The sequence below is a fragment of the Archocentrus centrarchus genome, chromosome 24 (assembly GCF_007364275.1).
Source record: "Archocentrus centrarchus isolate MPI-CPG fArcCen1 chromosome 24, fArcCen1, whole genome shotgun sequence".
In the NCBI taxonomy this organism is placed as follows: Eukaryota; Metazoa; Chordata; class Actinopteri; order Cichliformes; family Cichlidae; genus Archocentrus; species Archocentrus centrarchus.
Genome location: NC_044369.1, coordinates 27,846,364 through 27,863,311, shown reverse-complemented (window position 1 = coordinate 27,863,311; position 16,948 = coordinate 27,846,364). Strand labels below are relative to the sequence as shown.

The 16,948-nt window shown below is 41.5% G+C and overlaps 1 protein-coding gene across 2 annotated transcripts; it reads left to right on the top strand.

The window, feature by feature from the left end:
* Positions 1–1,373: 1,373 nt before the first annotated feature.
* Positions 1,374–15,845, top strand: ephx1 (epoxide hydrolase 1, microsomal (xenobiotic)). 2 transcript variants are annotated; one of them, XM_030721134.1, is made up of 9 exons: positions 1,374–1,475; positions 9,800–9,994; positions 10,130–10,310; positions 10,390–10,608; positions 11,329–11,458; positions 11,672–11,886; positions 12,052–12,160; positions 12,347–12,469; positions 12,796–15,845. In XM_030721134.1, the coding sequence occupies exons 2-9, from the start codon at positions 9,812–9,814 to the stop codon at positions 13,001–13,003; spliced, it is 1,368 nt and encodes a 455-aa protein (XP_030576994.1). In that variant the 5' UTR covers positions 1,374–1,475; positions 9,800–9,811; the 3' UTR covers positions 13,004–15,845. The 2 variants fall into 2 exon arrangements, with proteins under 2 accessions (XP_030576994.1, XP_030576993.1); XM_030721133.1 differs by lacking the exon at positions 1,374–1,475 and adding an exon at positions 7,335–7,526.
* Positions 15,846–16,948: the final 1,103 nt, after the last annotated feature.

Below are 16,948 nucleotides of genomic sequence, written 5' to 3'. Positions count from 1 at the left end.
ACTATTGGAGAGATTATGTAAAGCAAGTAATAACATCATTATTTTCTCAGTAACGTTTGTATGGTTACTTCAGCAATGCAACGCCGATGTGTTAAATTACTGTGTTACAAAATGTAAAGAGCAGTACTGTACAGGGAGAACAGAATGAGCGCCTTATCATCCAAATTTCAGTCAGGTAGTTTTCGAGCTTTTCTGAGCTTTTTGTATGTTCTCGAGCTATTCAATTACTCCATTTCTTATTTATTTATCATGCAGAAAAGACAGATTACAGCTTCCTCTCAAAGGTCTCCTCTATGTGATCTTCCCAGGGCACAGTCAGTTCTATCAGGGCGAGCTGTTTTAAAGCCTCTGAGGGAATGACAATGTCTGGTCACAATGATGTGCCCGGATCCACTGTTCTCTGCCAGTTCAGTGGAAAAGAACCCTGCAGTAGCTCGAGGTCGCAGTCTCAGTCTGTCTCCTGCTTTGACAAATGTTATGTGCTTTCTGAGAGGACAGTGGAGAAACTCTCAGAAACTGCCTTTAGCGCCTGGTCATGGCAACACTTGGTAGTGAGCCTCTCCAAGGGCCTTTGGACAGTGTCCCTCACCCAGAGCAGAGTGGACAGAAAGGTGTTTCAGCCATGCTCCACATCTGGAGGTTTTCGTGGCTGAGTAAGATGTCACATACAGGTTGGATCAGGAATTTGATGTGCTGGAGCACAGGCCCATTCGCTCAGTGTCGTCCTCAGTCCTGCTGGGGTTGCTGCAGAAGCACCAAATCGCTGTGGACCAATAATGAATCTGAGCTCGCGCCGCAGTAACTTATGTGTGATTTGGGTGTTTACATTTTTCATTATCAGATTGTATGAATTAATGTAACTTTTAATTGAAATGTATCAGCAGAATTCAGCTGAGTGGGCACAGTGACTTTATTGGGCAGGCCTGGACCCCCCAGGCCCGTCCATCAGGCTGACCTGCGGGGGGGTGTCCATTGCTTGTACTGAGGTACTGGAAGGCTCCTCAGTCCTGATCCGAGATAACTGTTGCTGTGAACTGAATTAAAACTGAACTGAAATGTACATGTTTTAAAATCTCAGTTTTAAATGTCAAGTTTTGATTGTTTGATTTCTGTTGTTGTGTAAGCTGAAATGATTTTTGACTATAAAATTCCTGGTCTCCGTTTCATTTCCTGCTTTTCCAGCCTAATAGATCCTTTTACAGTTTGTAAACAGTGGCGGTAAAAGGGTCTATACCGCTTTAAATATCTTTTCCATAAAATACTACAACTCCCATGACCCTTTTCTGATATTCCCACAGGCTTTATGTTTCCCGGACAAAGGTTTGCTCTCGCCTGTTCCCTCTCGGTGCTCGCTGTGTTGCAGACCGTTATACAGACCGGTGGCTGCAGCTCTGCTGGAGCTCAGTGAGTCAGGACCGGGAAGGACACGCTTTCAGGGCCTCGGTGTGCAGAGCTTTGGACCGGGACTGTCTAACGTGAGTGGGGATAAATTTCCCTGACTTCATAAGAAGAAGCGACCAGTATCCGAAACCGCTTTGAAAGCTGCGTTTACCCGGCCTAGCTTCAGTAAACAGCTGGATGCGCTTAACTTTGACATATTAGTGCGCCTGAAAGTTCCCACTCCGTCGATTAATAGCGTTATTATAGTTATGAGTAAAATATGAGTGAAACTGAACCATTTCTATCAGTTGTGTTTGTAGCTTGAGCAGACGGTAGCGTCTTTGCGCAGACTCAGAACAGCAGCTGCCGTTCTTGCTGCAGTGTACGTGTGAACGGAGGTGCTGCCGTCTGCCAAAAAAAAAGAAGGCTGGATTTAAACAGCTGTAAACGACTCCTATAATCTGTCAAACATGACTCTCGTGAATGATATCAACTCATTGTGAGCTAGAAACAACATTCCTGTCACAAGGTAGAAGCTGCAGTCAGATTTTGCCAAGAGGGCAGCAGAAATTGCATCAAATATAACATCTCAGTTCTATCAAGATATTTGAAGTGGCCAAAAAAGACTGGATTGATTGGGGTTAGGTAGATACAGTACCAGCCAAATGTTTGGACACACCTTCTAATTTAGTGTTTTTTATTTTTATTATTATTTAAAAATGTTCTGCATTGTAGAGCAATACTAAAGCCATCCAATCTATGAAGAAATACATATGACATTTATTTAGTGAACAAAAAAGTGTTAAACCAGAATATGTTTTATATTGTAGATTCTTCAAAGTAGGCACCTCTTGCTTAGATGACAGCTTTGCACATCTTCTCAGTCAGCTTTATGAGGCAGCCACCTGGAGTGACTTTCAGTTAACAGCTGTGCCTTTTCAAGAGTTAATTTCTTGAATTTCTTGCCCTCTTAATGTGTTTGAGACCATCAGTTATGTTGTGAAGAGGTAAAGTTGGTATACAGTGAATAGCCCCGTTTGAGTAATATTCTAATCCATATTATGGCAAAAACTACTCAGCTAAGTAAAGAAAAACGACAGTCCATCATCACTTTAAGAAATGAAGGTCAGTCAATCCGACAGATTTCAAGAACTTTGAAAGTGTCCCCAAGCGCAGTCGCAAAGACCATCAAACGTTGTGATGAAACTGGCTCTCATCAGGACCGCCCCAGGAAAGGAAGACCGAGAGTTACCTCTGTTGCACAGGATCAGTTCATCAGAGTTAGCTGCCTCACTAACCGCAAGTTAACAGCACCCCAGATAAGAGCCCACATAAACGCTTCACAGAGTTCAAGTAGGACACACATCTCAACATCAACTGTTCAGAGAAGACTGCGTGAATCTGGACTTTATTACAGTGGCCCCAAGAGGACAAATGCAGGAAAACTTAAGAAAACACCAGCAAATAGAAAAACGGTGCAAAAGCGCACAAACAAAAAGGGAAGTTGAAAAAACAAAACGGGAGTTGGAATAAAAATGGAAATGGACTTTTCAGGACCCCCGCCCCCCCAAAACGGGCAAGTTTAGTGACTTTTCTTTAATTTTTTGTTTTTTTGGAGACTTTTTTTTAGTGATATCCCAGAAAGCCAGTAGTTTTGTGGACATACAGCCTCGGCATTGCCCGGATCTCGCTTCGGCACCGACAGGACCCCCCCAGGACCTCGCTTCCGCACTGAGAGAAACCCTAACCTCGCCCCCCCAGGACCTCGCTTCGGCCTCTTTAGCGACTTCTAGCAACTTTCAGAGAAGGCCGACAGTGAATCTTCTTACACAGAAGTTGGCAACAGTGCAAATGCTCACAAAAACACAGCAGAAGTGTTTTTGGGGAGACAATAACGTGACGGACCAGCTGCGGACAAACTAAAACATGCTAAGGACGGAGGATTCATCAGTGTTGTGAGGGACAAAAGGATAGAAGGTAATGTGTGTGTTAACTGCGTGATCCACATAATACTGTAGATATATGAAATATGCATACATAGCTAATTACAGAGTTTGTTAAAAAGCAGAGTAGTGTTAGCTATGTAATAACGAAGCTTCAGATTTTATTTTAACTGAAGAACAAGTACTGTGAGTGAAAGGTATTAATGTTTGTCACAATATCACAAGTTTATTAACCTGAAAACGAAATCAAACGTGAAGTAATCACAATGTGGATTACTGCTCTCAGTATTGCTTTTCAGTGTACCTAAATATGTGTGTAGATTTTAATATGGCATTTTGATATTACAGGCATTTACTTTGTGTTTCTGCACCAGGCAATGGATTGTCCATATTGTGGGACCCAGCTGACGCCTGTAGAGATCTAAAAAGCAACAGTTAGGAGAAGGGCCTCTTCAGATCTGAGCCCTCAAGCAGCAAATTTAAGAAGAGTGGTTCAAATTTTAAATGAGAGTGATTCATCTCAGATAATTTTAAAAAACCAAAAAAAACTGTGGTACAAAATATTGAGGGTATCAATTACCTTTGAGTTCTGTGTGGATTGGAACTGTCAGGTGATCCCAGCCTCAGTATTCATGTAGAAACAAACTATTATTTTTATATGTGCGAGCTTGTATGCTACAACTTTTCTTAAGCTCAGTCAGTAAATGCAGAAATCACACATGGATTCATAATTTTATTACAAATTGCTTAATTGTTGCATTTTACAGTGCACTGGTGTTACATTTCAGAACAACATAATCTGCCTTTTTTTTTTTAAATTGTATGACTGAAGAGTTTAGAGTTCAGGATTCTTCACATGAATTCAGTCTTTTTTTCTTTTTTTTTTATAAGACATAACGGTTACATTGAACACTTGCCTTAGTTACATTTTGTGTGTGTTGTAATTCTGTCATTAGGGCTCAGTTCTGGATTGAACTCTTCAGTGACCTGAGAGAGAGAGGCATCTTTTCAGCGGCAGTCATGAGCATAAATCCCTTCTCCACTGTGTGTTTATGAGTGTTATGCAAAGAGAGCTTGATGAGCACAAACACCTCTGGAACAATCACACCCTCTGACCTGTGCGCCACTCTGGTAAACCAGAAGCCGTGTATCACCTTCCTCACAGGTAATGTATTTAGTCCATATGTTTTAGGTCATAGTGCCTCCTGAAATCTGGCCATGTTGCTGTTATTCCGCCTTGTGTTTGTTTATAAAAAAGATTGAGGACCACACCTTGTTTTGTGTACTCCTTTCTGCTGACCTCATCACTAGAGTTCGTTAAACAGAATGGTGTTAAGGTTGATCACAGCAGGTGGTCCATGCACTGTTGCAAGTGATTAGTGTGTTTTTGTTTTGCTGCATAGAAACTAAACCTGCTTCTTGTTTTTTGCCTCTCAGTGCTGCATAACTGCCATTAGCTCTGTTTGATGACATCACGCACATACCTTCTATTAGCAAAGTGGCCCGATTTCAAACTTAAACAATCATACTTTTTTTTTTTTTAATCACATCTAGATGCTTTTAAATGACAAGTTTAAAAAACTTTGTTGCAGTCTTAAAGGATGGTTCCCGGTGAAGTGATTGACTTTGTTCCTATTTCTGACTGACCTAAGGTCTGGTGGAAGAGAGTGTGGAGTCAAAGTGTCTCAGGAAGTCCTGCACCAGTTTGATGACATTCTGCCAGCTCAGCGCAGTCTGTGTGGCGATCTTCAGGTCCGTTTAATGATGGAAAGCTGGCCCACTGCAGTCAAAAATGAAATATCACTCAAACATATGGCTAACAGAGATTATCTGTTAGATGTGGATACTGTTAGCTCTGACACAAATTCTCAAAAAGCAACTTTGAACAACCTTTAGGTACAAATTTTCTTACAGAATTTTTTTTTGTTTCCTGTAAACTGTCACTGGGTACGTTTTCTACCTGAATAAAGCAGAAGACCACGTGTTCTACTGTATAAAGAACTTTCTCCTTTTAATAATGTAACATCAAACAGCTCGATCCATATGGAGCTGCAGATTTGTTTCACCAAGATGGGTTCACAAAACTTTTATTAAAATAAAAAAAAATAAAAGTGCAGATTTTTTTCTGTATTGTTTGTTGTTTCTCTGCATTTTAAAAAAGCCATTTCTCGAGATACACTACACAGTAAAATATTTCAAGCCTTTTAAAATTTTGCAAGTTATGATTTGTGTTTTTGAAATGACAAATCCTGATATTCTAATTTACTGAGATGTTTAGAGAGCTTTTTTTTTTTTTAAATGTTTCATCACAAAATGCAGGATGAACTGTAATAACATGCAAGGGGTTAAAAAATAAACAGAAAATGTAAATTTTTGATTGAAACCACAAATGCTGAGGTTAAACTTGGCTTATGATCAAAAAGATTTGGAAGTTAGGGAAGTCCAAATCCAGGAGAGTTCTGGATGCCATAATCGATGGCTTCTTCAAACTCCTCATAACTGTGCAACACTGGAATTCTGAAGAGCTGCTACAGGGAATTGTGAGGCGGCCTCAAAAAGAAGCTGTGGTTTGGCTGAACGGCTGCTGGAGGAAGTCTCAATAACTTTTTTGAAATTTCTGATTCAAACACTTAAGGAATATCACTGGCTGTTGGTCTCTGGATCACAGCAGTAGATCCAGCTCTCACTGGGGATCATCCTCGACAGGAATGTTGGGTCAGTTTGACACACAATGATTTGTTGTTGCACAAGTTTGAGCTCCATGATGAAGTCACAAATGCACATGTATGGCTTCTCAGCTGGTTTAAGAGCAGAGTCTTGTCTTGGCCTTTCAGAAACAAAGCTTTTCAATTGCTACATTTCTTATTTATTCTTCTGCATTTATTTATCATGCAGAAATGACAGATTACGTCTTCCTCTGTGTGATCTTCCCAGTGCACAGTCAGTTTTATCAGGGCAAGCTGATTTGAAGCCTCTGAGGGAATGACAGTCACAATAATGTGCCCAGATCCACTGTTAACTGCCAGTCCTTTGCAGTGCAACTAATGTAGAATAGAATAGAATAGAATAGAATGCCTTTATTGTCATTATACAGGATGTACAATGAGATTGGAGGGCCACTCCTGTTCAGTGCCATGTAACAGAAAATCAAACTCTCGAAAATAAAAATAAAAATATTATAATCTAGTATAATCAATATAATCAAGAGATATACAGAAAATAAACAATGTGTAAAATATACAAAAAAATAGAATGTATAAAAATATATACATACATTGGTGCATCTGTGCATTGTAAGAAAAGTAAATATGTGTATACATATAATAATGAAGATGATGAATATTGCACTTGGTGAATGAATATTGCACTAGTGAATGAATACTGGATATTACACCATATAGGAATGTTAGATATTGTTCAGTATGAATAATCTAATATTGCACAGAGATGTGGGTGTTGCACAGTTACAGTGGGTGAGTGTGTGAGTTCAGGGTGGTGATTGCTCTGGCGAAGAAACTGTTCTTGAGTCTGTTTGTTCTGGCTTTGATGCACCTGTAATTGAAATGTATCAGCAGAATTCAGCTGAGGGGGCACAGTGACTTTTTTTGGGCAGGCCTGGACCCCCCAGGCCCGTCCATCAGGCTGGTTTGGGGGGGGGGGGGGGGGGGGGGTCCATTGCTTGTATTGAGGCACTGGAAGGCTCCTCAGTCCTGATCTGAGACAACTATTGCTGTGAGCTGAATTAAAACTGAACTGAAATGTACTTTTTTTTTTTTATCTCAGTTTTTAATGCACAGATTATCCTTTTAGTTAGATTTCATTTTTATTTTGAGTAAACTGAAATTATTTTTAACTATAAAATTCCTGGTCTCCATTTCATTTCCTGCTTTTCCAGCCTAACAGACCCTTTTACAGTTTGTAAGCAGTGGTGACGGAGGCGGTAAAAGGGTCTATACAGCTTTAAATATCTTTTTTCATAAAATACTACACCCCCCATGATCCTTCTCTGATATTTCCACAGGCTTTAAGTTTCCAGGACAAAGGTTTGCTCTCGCCTGTTGCCCCTCCGTGCTCGCTGTGTTGCAGACGGTGAACTTGGACACACCGTTGGCTGCAGCTCTGCTGGAGCTCAGTGAGTCAGGACCGGGAAGGACACGCTTTCAGGGCCTCGGTGTGCAGAGCTTTGGACCGGAACTGTCTAATGTGAGTGCCTTTAAATTTCCCCGACTGTTGAACTGTTGTGACTTTATCAGAAGCAGCAGCGACCAGCGTCCGAAAACGCTGTCAAAGCTGCGTTTGCGCTTAAAGTTCCCACTCCGTCGTCGTCAGTAACTTTCGTCAGTGACCAACAGCGTTATTGTAATATTTGTGAGTAAAATATGAGTGAAACGGAAACATTTCTATATGTTTATAATAGTATTTATTTTTCCGTGAGCAGACGGTAGCGTCTTTGCGCAGACTCAGAGCAGCAGCTACCTGTCTTTAAATATACGTATGTACGGAGGTGTTGTGCCAAAAAACATGATTGTCTTCCAAAAAGTGGTTTCCGGTATTTGCCAAAAAAAAAAAAATAATAATTGGCTGTATTTAAACAGTTGTAAACGACTCGCTGGCCTATAATCTGCGAAACATGTGTCAAACATGTCTCACAGTGATGTCATTGTGAGACAGAAACAACATTCCTGTCACAGGGTAGAAGCTGCAGTCAGTTTTTGGCAAAGCGACTTTAATTCTTTGTTTATCCGAATAAAAAGTGTCATTGACATTAAAAATGTCTTTTTAAAGACTGACCGGGCCAAGCGGGCAGCACAAATAGCAGCAAATATAAGATCACAGTTCTATCAAAATATTGGAAGTGGCCAAAAAGGACCAGATTGATTATCGTCATAAAGATACTTGCAGAACAGGTGATTTCTTTATTTTATATATAAACCCTTCATAAATCCTGGTGACTGCAGTGTATTTACCAATATAAGCAAAGATATTAGACATTTGGCAGGTCATGACTTTTTGGGCACCCTGAGTTTACGCTAGAAAACAGACCCACTTTATTTGATTTGAGAGGAGCTGATGGCCGACAGGTCGTCATAAGCAAACGTGGTGTCAGTCCAGACTTTTCCACCGGTGGTTGGCAGTTTGACCTGTGTTAGCTGGCTCTGAAATGCCCTGTTGCCTGCATGGTAGGCACAGATAAATGCAGTGTGAGTGTGTCTGTGTGTGCAGCCCTCCTGAATGTGAACAGCTTTGTCATGCAGCTCTCAGGATCTCTGCCCTGTTCTCTAATCCTGTTAGCTGGCCCCAAACACAACCAAACAAAACAACAGTGACACCTTTGTTTGTGCGCTCCATGTTTTTTGTTTTTTTTTCTAAACTCGTGGCTGTGAAAATGACTCGAAATAAGTGACAGTCTGTCAGACTGGTGGATGTTTTTATTCAGGTCCTCAACCTCAACTCAACTAAAAGTACCAATAGTAGCTTTATTATAAGTAAAAGCATAAAATAAAACACTAAAAAAATGCATTTAAGTGGACCTTCTGACAGACTTTGATCCACCATGCAATAACATCTGGAAAGTATCTGATTGGCAGCTTCATTTTTCAGCATGCCTATGATCCCAAATCCAGTCAATGCAGTCAAATCATACCTGGACAGAACAAACAGACAATGAAACACTGTCAGTCATGGACAGAACTCAACATTATTGAAGCAGTGTGAGATCATCTGGACAGAGCAGAACAAAAAAAAGAACTTTGAATGTCTCTCAAGAAGCCTGGAGGACTATTCCTGAGACAACTTAAAGAAATGACAGACAGCTGAATCAGAGAGTTCAGACTCTGTTGAAGAATAAAGGTGGTCATAACCAAATATTTTTAAACCTTTTATTTTACCAGCTAAAATGTTTGAGGACCAGTTCTCATTTGCAAACATGACCTGTCTGGATCTTGACTTTCAAGCTTGTTAGAATTGTACAAACTCTGCTTTTGCCTTATTTACTGTATTTCCATTTATTTATTTAATATTCATTTTAATAAATCACTGCAACCGTTTTCCTAGCAAAATATGAAGACTTGAGGAGTGGCTGAAGACCTTTGCACAGTACTGCGTTACTGTTAGAGCAGTCCAAACTTGCGGCCCGCGGGCCACATCCGGCCACGCCCACTTCCGGTCCGTGAATTGATGTCAAAAATAACATACAATTTGGCCCTTTAAGTTACTTCTTTGACATTTTGCTTAACCCTCGTAATTGGAGGGGAAGGTGCAGGGTTGGTGCAGGTAATCCTTTTGAGCCAAACGCTCAGGATTCAGACTGATTCAGCAGTGACTGAACTTTCAAAATTTGAGAAGAAAGCCACAGCACAGTGTGTAAGTGACTGATAGTAAAATTGGCCTCTGTGTAGTTTAAATGATGCCTGTGCTTGGTGTTCATGTCATTTCATCCTGTCCTCTGTCCCATCTTTCTCCATTCATTCTTGCAGACGCCTCTGATCATGTTCACAGAGGTGCTGGTTGCCCTGGTGATTGGTGGACTGATCTACTTCCTGGTTCAGAGGAGCAGGAGTCAGGTTCTGATGACACAGGATGGCTGGTGGGGTTCTGGAGCACCGCATGATGCTGGGGAGGACGACACCATCCGGCCCTTCAAAGTAACCACCAGCGATAAAGAGCTGGAGGTTAGTCTCTCTCTTAGTTTGTCACACAGGATAGATGCTGATTTGGCCCTTGAGAAATTTTATCTCACACATACACTTGCATATCATATCATATCATATCATATCATATACATGTCTTCTCTCATTTCCTGTCAGGACCTCTACAGAAGGATCGACCAGACGCGTCCTTTTCCCTCACTGGAGGACAGCCAGTTTAATTATGGCTTCAACTCGCATTACCTGCAGAAGGTGGTCTCTTACTGGAGAAATGAGTTTGACTGGAGGAAACAGGTTGACAAGCTCAACCAGTACCCTCACTTCAAAACCAACATTGAAGGTGGGATTGCTCCGCTGGCACGTTCATGAAGGGGAATCTTGTTTGTTCTCTCTAACCTGTTTGTTAAACTTCCGTCCAGGCATTGATATCCATTACCTGCATGTGAAACCCAAAAAGGTTCCAGAAGGGACGAGTGCTGTTCCACTGATAATGGTTCACGGCTGGCCCGGCTCCTTCTATGAGTTCTATGGATTGATCCCTCTGCTCACAGAGCCGTCGGGCCCAGGCGACCTGGTGTTTGAGGTGGTGTGTCCCTCCATACCAGGGTATGGTTTCTCTGAAGCGCCACATAAGAAAGGTGAGCTTGGGGGTTTCTTTGCTAGCTGTGGGACATTTATCCCGTTATCACTATTAGACTTTTCACAATATCACAAGGGTCAAAAGTCCACAGTAATGATATCTGATGTAGGTGAAATGTTGGGTGCAGGGTGGTTTCACCTGGAATATCTAATGAGTAAATCCTAAGCAGTTACAAAGTATATGAAGGACATTAAATAATCAAAAAGAATGGATTAAAAAATGTAATTCCATATTTTTGTCAAATAAGCAAAAAAAAATGGGTTAAAACAGCATGAGGCTTGGTGCTGATAAACACTCCCCTCCATAGTATTGGAACAGTCTCTATATCTTTGCTGTGGAAATGATGAATATGAGACAACAAAATATTTCAGCTTTTATTGCACAGCACTTGATATGTGCACAAACATGTACAGGGCTGTGGAAAAAGCACCATGTGAACCACTTCTCCACCTGCTGCAGGTTCAGGTTGGAGTGGCCCTCTAGCTCACAGTTGAGCACCAGAGCAAGGCTGCAGGTTAAGATGGTGAAGCTGCAGTAGGGCTAACTGTAGGGATGAGATCGTCTGAGGAGAAGCAGCTGATTGATATCAATGAAGGGGTGGGGGCGTTAGCAGGGGCGGAAGTTTCAAAGTAAGGGTGAATGATTATCTACTAGGAAGCTCTTTGCAGATGTCGCTGTTTGTGAGACAAAGTTTCTAACTCCATCCTCGTGTGAACAGGTTTCGATTCAGTCTGCGCGGCTCGAGTCTTCCACAAGCTGATGAAGCGTCTGGGTTTCCAGCAGTTCTACGCTCATGGAGGAGACTGGGGTTGGCTGGTCACCACCAACATGGCTCAGCTGGAACCCAAGTATGTGACACAGGAACTGCCTCAGTACCTGAAAATTACTGCTTATAAATTAATAAACTCAGAGCATATCATTGTTTTTCTGTAGTATACAACTGCTTGTTCTAACAGTCGACCTCTGTGAAGTATACAAACATTTACCTATTTCTGTACATTGTTTTTTTTTAAACAGTGATGTACTTTTGTTGTAATTTTTTATTTTTTTTAACACCCCAGAACTGTCAAAGGCTTGCATGTGAACTTTGCCCCGCCCTCCAAGCCCGGGCTCTCCATGGCTTTGTCCATCATGCTTGGCCGCCACTTCCCTAAGCTGTTTGACTTCACTGACTTTGATATTCAGCGACTGTTTCCTTGCATGGAGAAGCTGGTGGTAGAATCCATCAAAGAAACTGGCTACATGCACATCCAGGCCACCAAGCCCGACACCGTGGGTAAGAGCAGAGAAGATGGTTTCAAGCTGCATAACCTGGTTTAAGTCTGACTAGGGAATTTAGTTTAATCGCTCTTCAAATTTTTTGTAGAAAAGATAAAAATGCTCGAGACTCCTAAAAATATTTTCTGTACACTGAATTGTTCTCGACTTTCTGTCTCTTGAGGTCGAGGGCTGAATGACTCTCCGGTGGGTCTAGCTGCCTACATTCTGGAGAAGTTCTCCACATGGACAAACCACGACTTCAGGAACCTGGAGGATGGAGGACTCACACGGTGAATACAAGAGAGCATTAAAATATGGCCTATTAATATTAGACTTATGATTCTGGAAGATTACAGGAAGTTGTGAATTTTGGTAGTAGCATATGTATTTAGCAGTGTTCTATATCCTGAAACAGAGTTGTTTCCTTAGTCTTTCTTTTGTCAGAAGTGTGATATCAGCGGGCTCGTGTGTTGCAGGAAGTTCTCTCTGGATGACCTGCTGACAAATGTGATGATCTATTGGACGTCTGGCTGCATTATCTCCTCCATGAGGTTTTACAAGGAAAACTTTGGCAAAGGTCTTGATGCTCCACATGCGAGGTGAGCGATAGCAAACGGCCATTGTTATTTATTTATTTTTTTTCATAGCTGTTATGAATACCAATCCAATCCAATGTATTGCTGTCTTTTATCTGGAAAGTGCTTTGTTCAACTTTGTTGTCTTTTAAAGCGCTCTATAAATAAAGTTGGATTAGATTGGAATACCAGACCCCATAAAGCATGTCTGCAACATCTGATGGGTTGAAATTTGCTGAATTTTTAAGAGTTTTCACAGCTCTGTGCCCTGTGGGTTAGCCTGCAGGTTAGGAGTAATCTAAAGACCTCATCTTGCAGTATTCAGAATGGCTGTTACCCTCTCCTCCCAGGATACCAGTCTATGTTCCCACGGGATTCGCCTGCTTCCCCAACGAGCTGATGCACACACCAAAGCTATGGGTCAAGCAGAAATACCGTAAACTTGTGTCCTTTACTCCCATGGGCCGCGGTGGTCATTTTGCTGCTATGGAAGAGCCTCAGTTGATGGCAGAAGACATCCAGAAGTTCACAAAAATTGTGGAGAAGATGAAAGAGTAGAGGGTGGACTGGCAAGGTGAACAAACTAGAACAAATTCAGAAGTATAGCTAGACATCAACAGGAACTAAGACCTGAGCAGTAAGTGAGCATAGACTCTGTGATTTTTAGATGAAGGATTGTATTTCTGATTTGAAGTGGATTCTGTAAGATAGTATAGCTCTCTGACACTATGATAAAGTCATATGCAGTCTTAGTCAAGAAGAGAAACAAAAAGAAATGGCTGTAATTGAAAGTTTGAGAAGTTGGGTTACTATGAAATATAAAAATCTGAGGTTGTTTTCAATCTACTGTTTCATACTTCATTTATTCATACTTAAGCTTATATTCAATACACTTTTAAAATGTCATTCTAGTAATGCGTTTAAAAAAATGAATGCAGTTTTATTTTTATGAAATGTATGTAAAAGATGGGCGTAGCTGCTGGGTCTGAAAAGTAAAGCCAAGGTGGAATGCTTGAACCTGCATTCTCACTAAAGGCCAGCAGGGGGTGGCAACCCTGGTTGCAGTGAGAATCCTGGTTGTGTTTAAGTCTGTGGGGAAAAAATGATCCAGCTTCTCGCTTGATCTGTGCCCTCAGTAAACACTTCACTGATGGGCTTTTGGTGTCAACTGCTAGTTTCATGTCTTGTTAAATACAACATGGTATCATCTTTGCAAATTGTTGACCAACTTAAAGGAAAAGTAGATGGCAAAGCAGGGTATGCTGTAGGGTCATTTTCATTCAGTATTGACAAAGTTGCTCCCATATGATGGTGCAGAGCCTCGGTTTCTCCATCAGGTTTTCTCTCTCCCACGACGTCTGGTTTCAAAACATCAAGATGGCGACAGCCACTAGGTTGAAGTCGAGGTTTCAAAACAGGACTTTACACCACAGTGGCTGATGTCGCGGTGGCTACATCCATCTTTTAACTACAGTTTATTGAGAGAAAAAAATAAATCTTTCTGCGAGTACCAGCACCTTCAGTCCTGTGGTCAGTTCACTAGTTTCTAACTTCCTTACAGCATCTCTCAGCCTCGTGGTTCTGAGAACAGTTTACTAAGCAGCTGCAGATGGGAGGTCAGGGGTCACTCGGTGGTATTGTGTTGACAGCACAAACACGGTGCCAGGCATTCCTCTGTCTGATAGCATGAACCCTCTGCACTTAAGCCACAACAGTGATAACACTTGATTACCTTAAAGCTTCAGATTATGTTTTAATTATTTTGCAGAGTCATTCAAAACTGACTTTTGGAAGTTGAAAACCTTTTTGAAGTCAGATCTGTTTAAACATTCCACACAGTTTGCTCTCCACACTGTGCAGACGCTGCCTTTGGTTTATGTGCCAAGGGTCTGCAGTGTGGATCGTTTTGTGTCATTTAGCTTTTGATTTGCTACTTGCCACAGTTTACACTTTCTTGGTGTTGGTGTAAGCCTCAGCCCAAAGTTAATTTTTAAAAAAATATTTATTACTTTGGTAAGTTGAAATTCATCATTAGGGGCCTGACAGTAAAGTAAGAGTGTGAAGAAAGGGTTAAATCCCAGTCAGTGTTCCCTGATCTCGAATAAACTGAATACAGTATAATACTGAATCTATTTACATTTAATTTATTTGAATGATGGCGTTTGGTTTCATAAAGAAGGGTGAAACAGTGTTTTGAGTTTTCAGAATCTGCTGTTGTCTCTGAAAGTCACCAGAGACATAAAACTCAGAACTGCGTTCTGTAATTTTGTGCATGTTACTCAGGGGTGAAAGCAGTTTTAAATTCTTGCCACAGCCGCATGAACTCTTGCCGGTACTGCGTACCAACGCAGAATCTTTTAGTAGTACGCAGTACTGGACCGTACCGGCTTACTTTCACCCCTGATGTTACCATTCAAAGATCACCAGACTGACAGTTTGCTCCATTTTAGACCCAATAAAACTGACACTTCCTTTTAAGTTTTCGCATTTTAGTTTGCAGTTTGAGCCTTGCACATAGCTCCACTGCTGAAGCCTCGTTTTTGAGATGGATGCATGTGTTTCTGCACATTTCATCTATGTAGAAATTTAAGAAATCCAAGTTTAATTTCACAAAGCCACAGACCCAATCTGGCAACCCATCTGCTAGTTTGCTGGTTAAGGCTCTATGGACAGCAACTATTACTTGATGCAGTAAAAGGCTGCTCAGACGTGAAGGTTGGTGGTAGAAGTGTTCTGTAAATGAGCTCTCCCACACTAAAGGCTTTCCCTCCTGTAGGTTACAGCTACCATTTGCTGCGTGTCGTGTGCCTCTGTTCTTGTTTCTTGTCTGTCCATCGACTGCTAAACATCAGCACAACATCAAGAATCAAGTTTTAAAAAAATAAGCCTCACAACTTAAATTCACTGTATGTTTCTGTTATATATTGTTGTTGTTGTTGTTGTTTTGTATTCAAGCAGCTATTTCTAACCTAGTTAACGGCAATTTGTGTACTCTCAATAATTTGCTTATAAATTCATGACTGAAGTGTTAGAAGATGGAAAGGCTGTTCGGAGCACTTTGGTAAAGATAACTTCATCATGGGACCAAATGTGAGCGGTCCCGCTCCCCAAAGGTCTCCTGAACCTTTTCAGCTGTTTTTTTTTTTTTTTTTTTTGTCTTTCAGTACAGTTTATGTACTACAGTCTGTAGTGGAAGCTTTCCATCGTCTAACAATGGTCTCAATTTTCTATCCAGATCAGTGCTTTTTGCCTCAACCTGACGTTCATTGTTGTTTATTATGATTATAACCCAAGTTAAACTGTCTTTGGGTCTAGTGGAATTTCTTTTCTTGACATGTCACTCTGACCTCTCTGCAAAATCTTCCTGCGCTGCCAAATACATTAAAACAGTGTTCCTGTGTGCACGAGTGCATACGTGTGGTATATTTCTTCTTATTCTAACAGTTGTGACTTGGAGGGAGGTTTCACATTAACCAGTTAGTGTGTTTTTTTTTTTTTTCTTTTTCACCAACTTGAGTGAGTTTCAGCACAAGCAATATTCCAGTTTCTAAATTCCCATAAATTTCCGTTCATGTAGTTTATAATGTAAACTCTGGACAGGGTCTGAGCAGGTTAAATCATTCTTATGTAATGGCCTTTCCTAAACAGACCTTTGTGTTTTGTGAGATTTAATAAGTGAATTATGTGGCTGTGTTTGTTCTGCTGTTAAGAAGCTTAGGCTTAAATAATCAAGATGATGATTCCATTGCTTCCATTCTTGCTTACCCGCTCGGCTGACCTTTGCTGCATGCCACGTAGAGTAAGTTGCCTCTGAGGCAGTTATTGTAATAGTAGTTGCACTTCAGGCTCTTTCTTTCATATGTGGAACAGGGAGCTGAGCCTCACTGCTGGGGTTACCCAAGATTTAGATCTGACAGCTCTGGCTAGCTTGCTATCCTGAGCCCTTGCTGGTGTAATGTAAAACATTAGTTTGCCACAAAATCAGATTTATGACTTTTCAAGTCAAAAGTGCTTAAAGACTGCAAATGTTTGCAAACAATCCAAAATGCATTTCTCCCTCCTTGGTTACATTCAATGTCGCACTGCCCCAGGACTCTTTTTCCCACCCCAGTCCAGCTGTTAGCACAGCTTTGAGGTTCCCAAGGCCCCCCAGTGCCCTGGCTCAGGACACCCTCCCATAGCAATACTCCCCCAGGCCTGACTGCCTGCCTGCAACTCTTGGCACCCACGCAGCTAGGGGAGGATCAGGATGACCGGCCGGCCGAGATAAGGACCTCATGAAGTTCCCCACATTACCTCACCCGATAAGGAAGCAAGCAGAGAGGCACGGAGAGCCAGAGCGAGCGAGGGAATGAGACAGACGGTCAGACTGGGAGGGGGTCCCTGGATGGACAGTGATGTGCAGCAAAGGAGCCATTGTTTAAGGGCCAAAGTGGAACTGGGGTCCCACAGAGCTCTCATGAACTCTGAAAAGGAGCTTGGAGCCGCCCACAGCAAGAAATG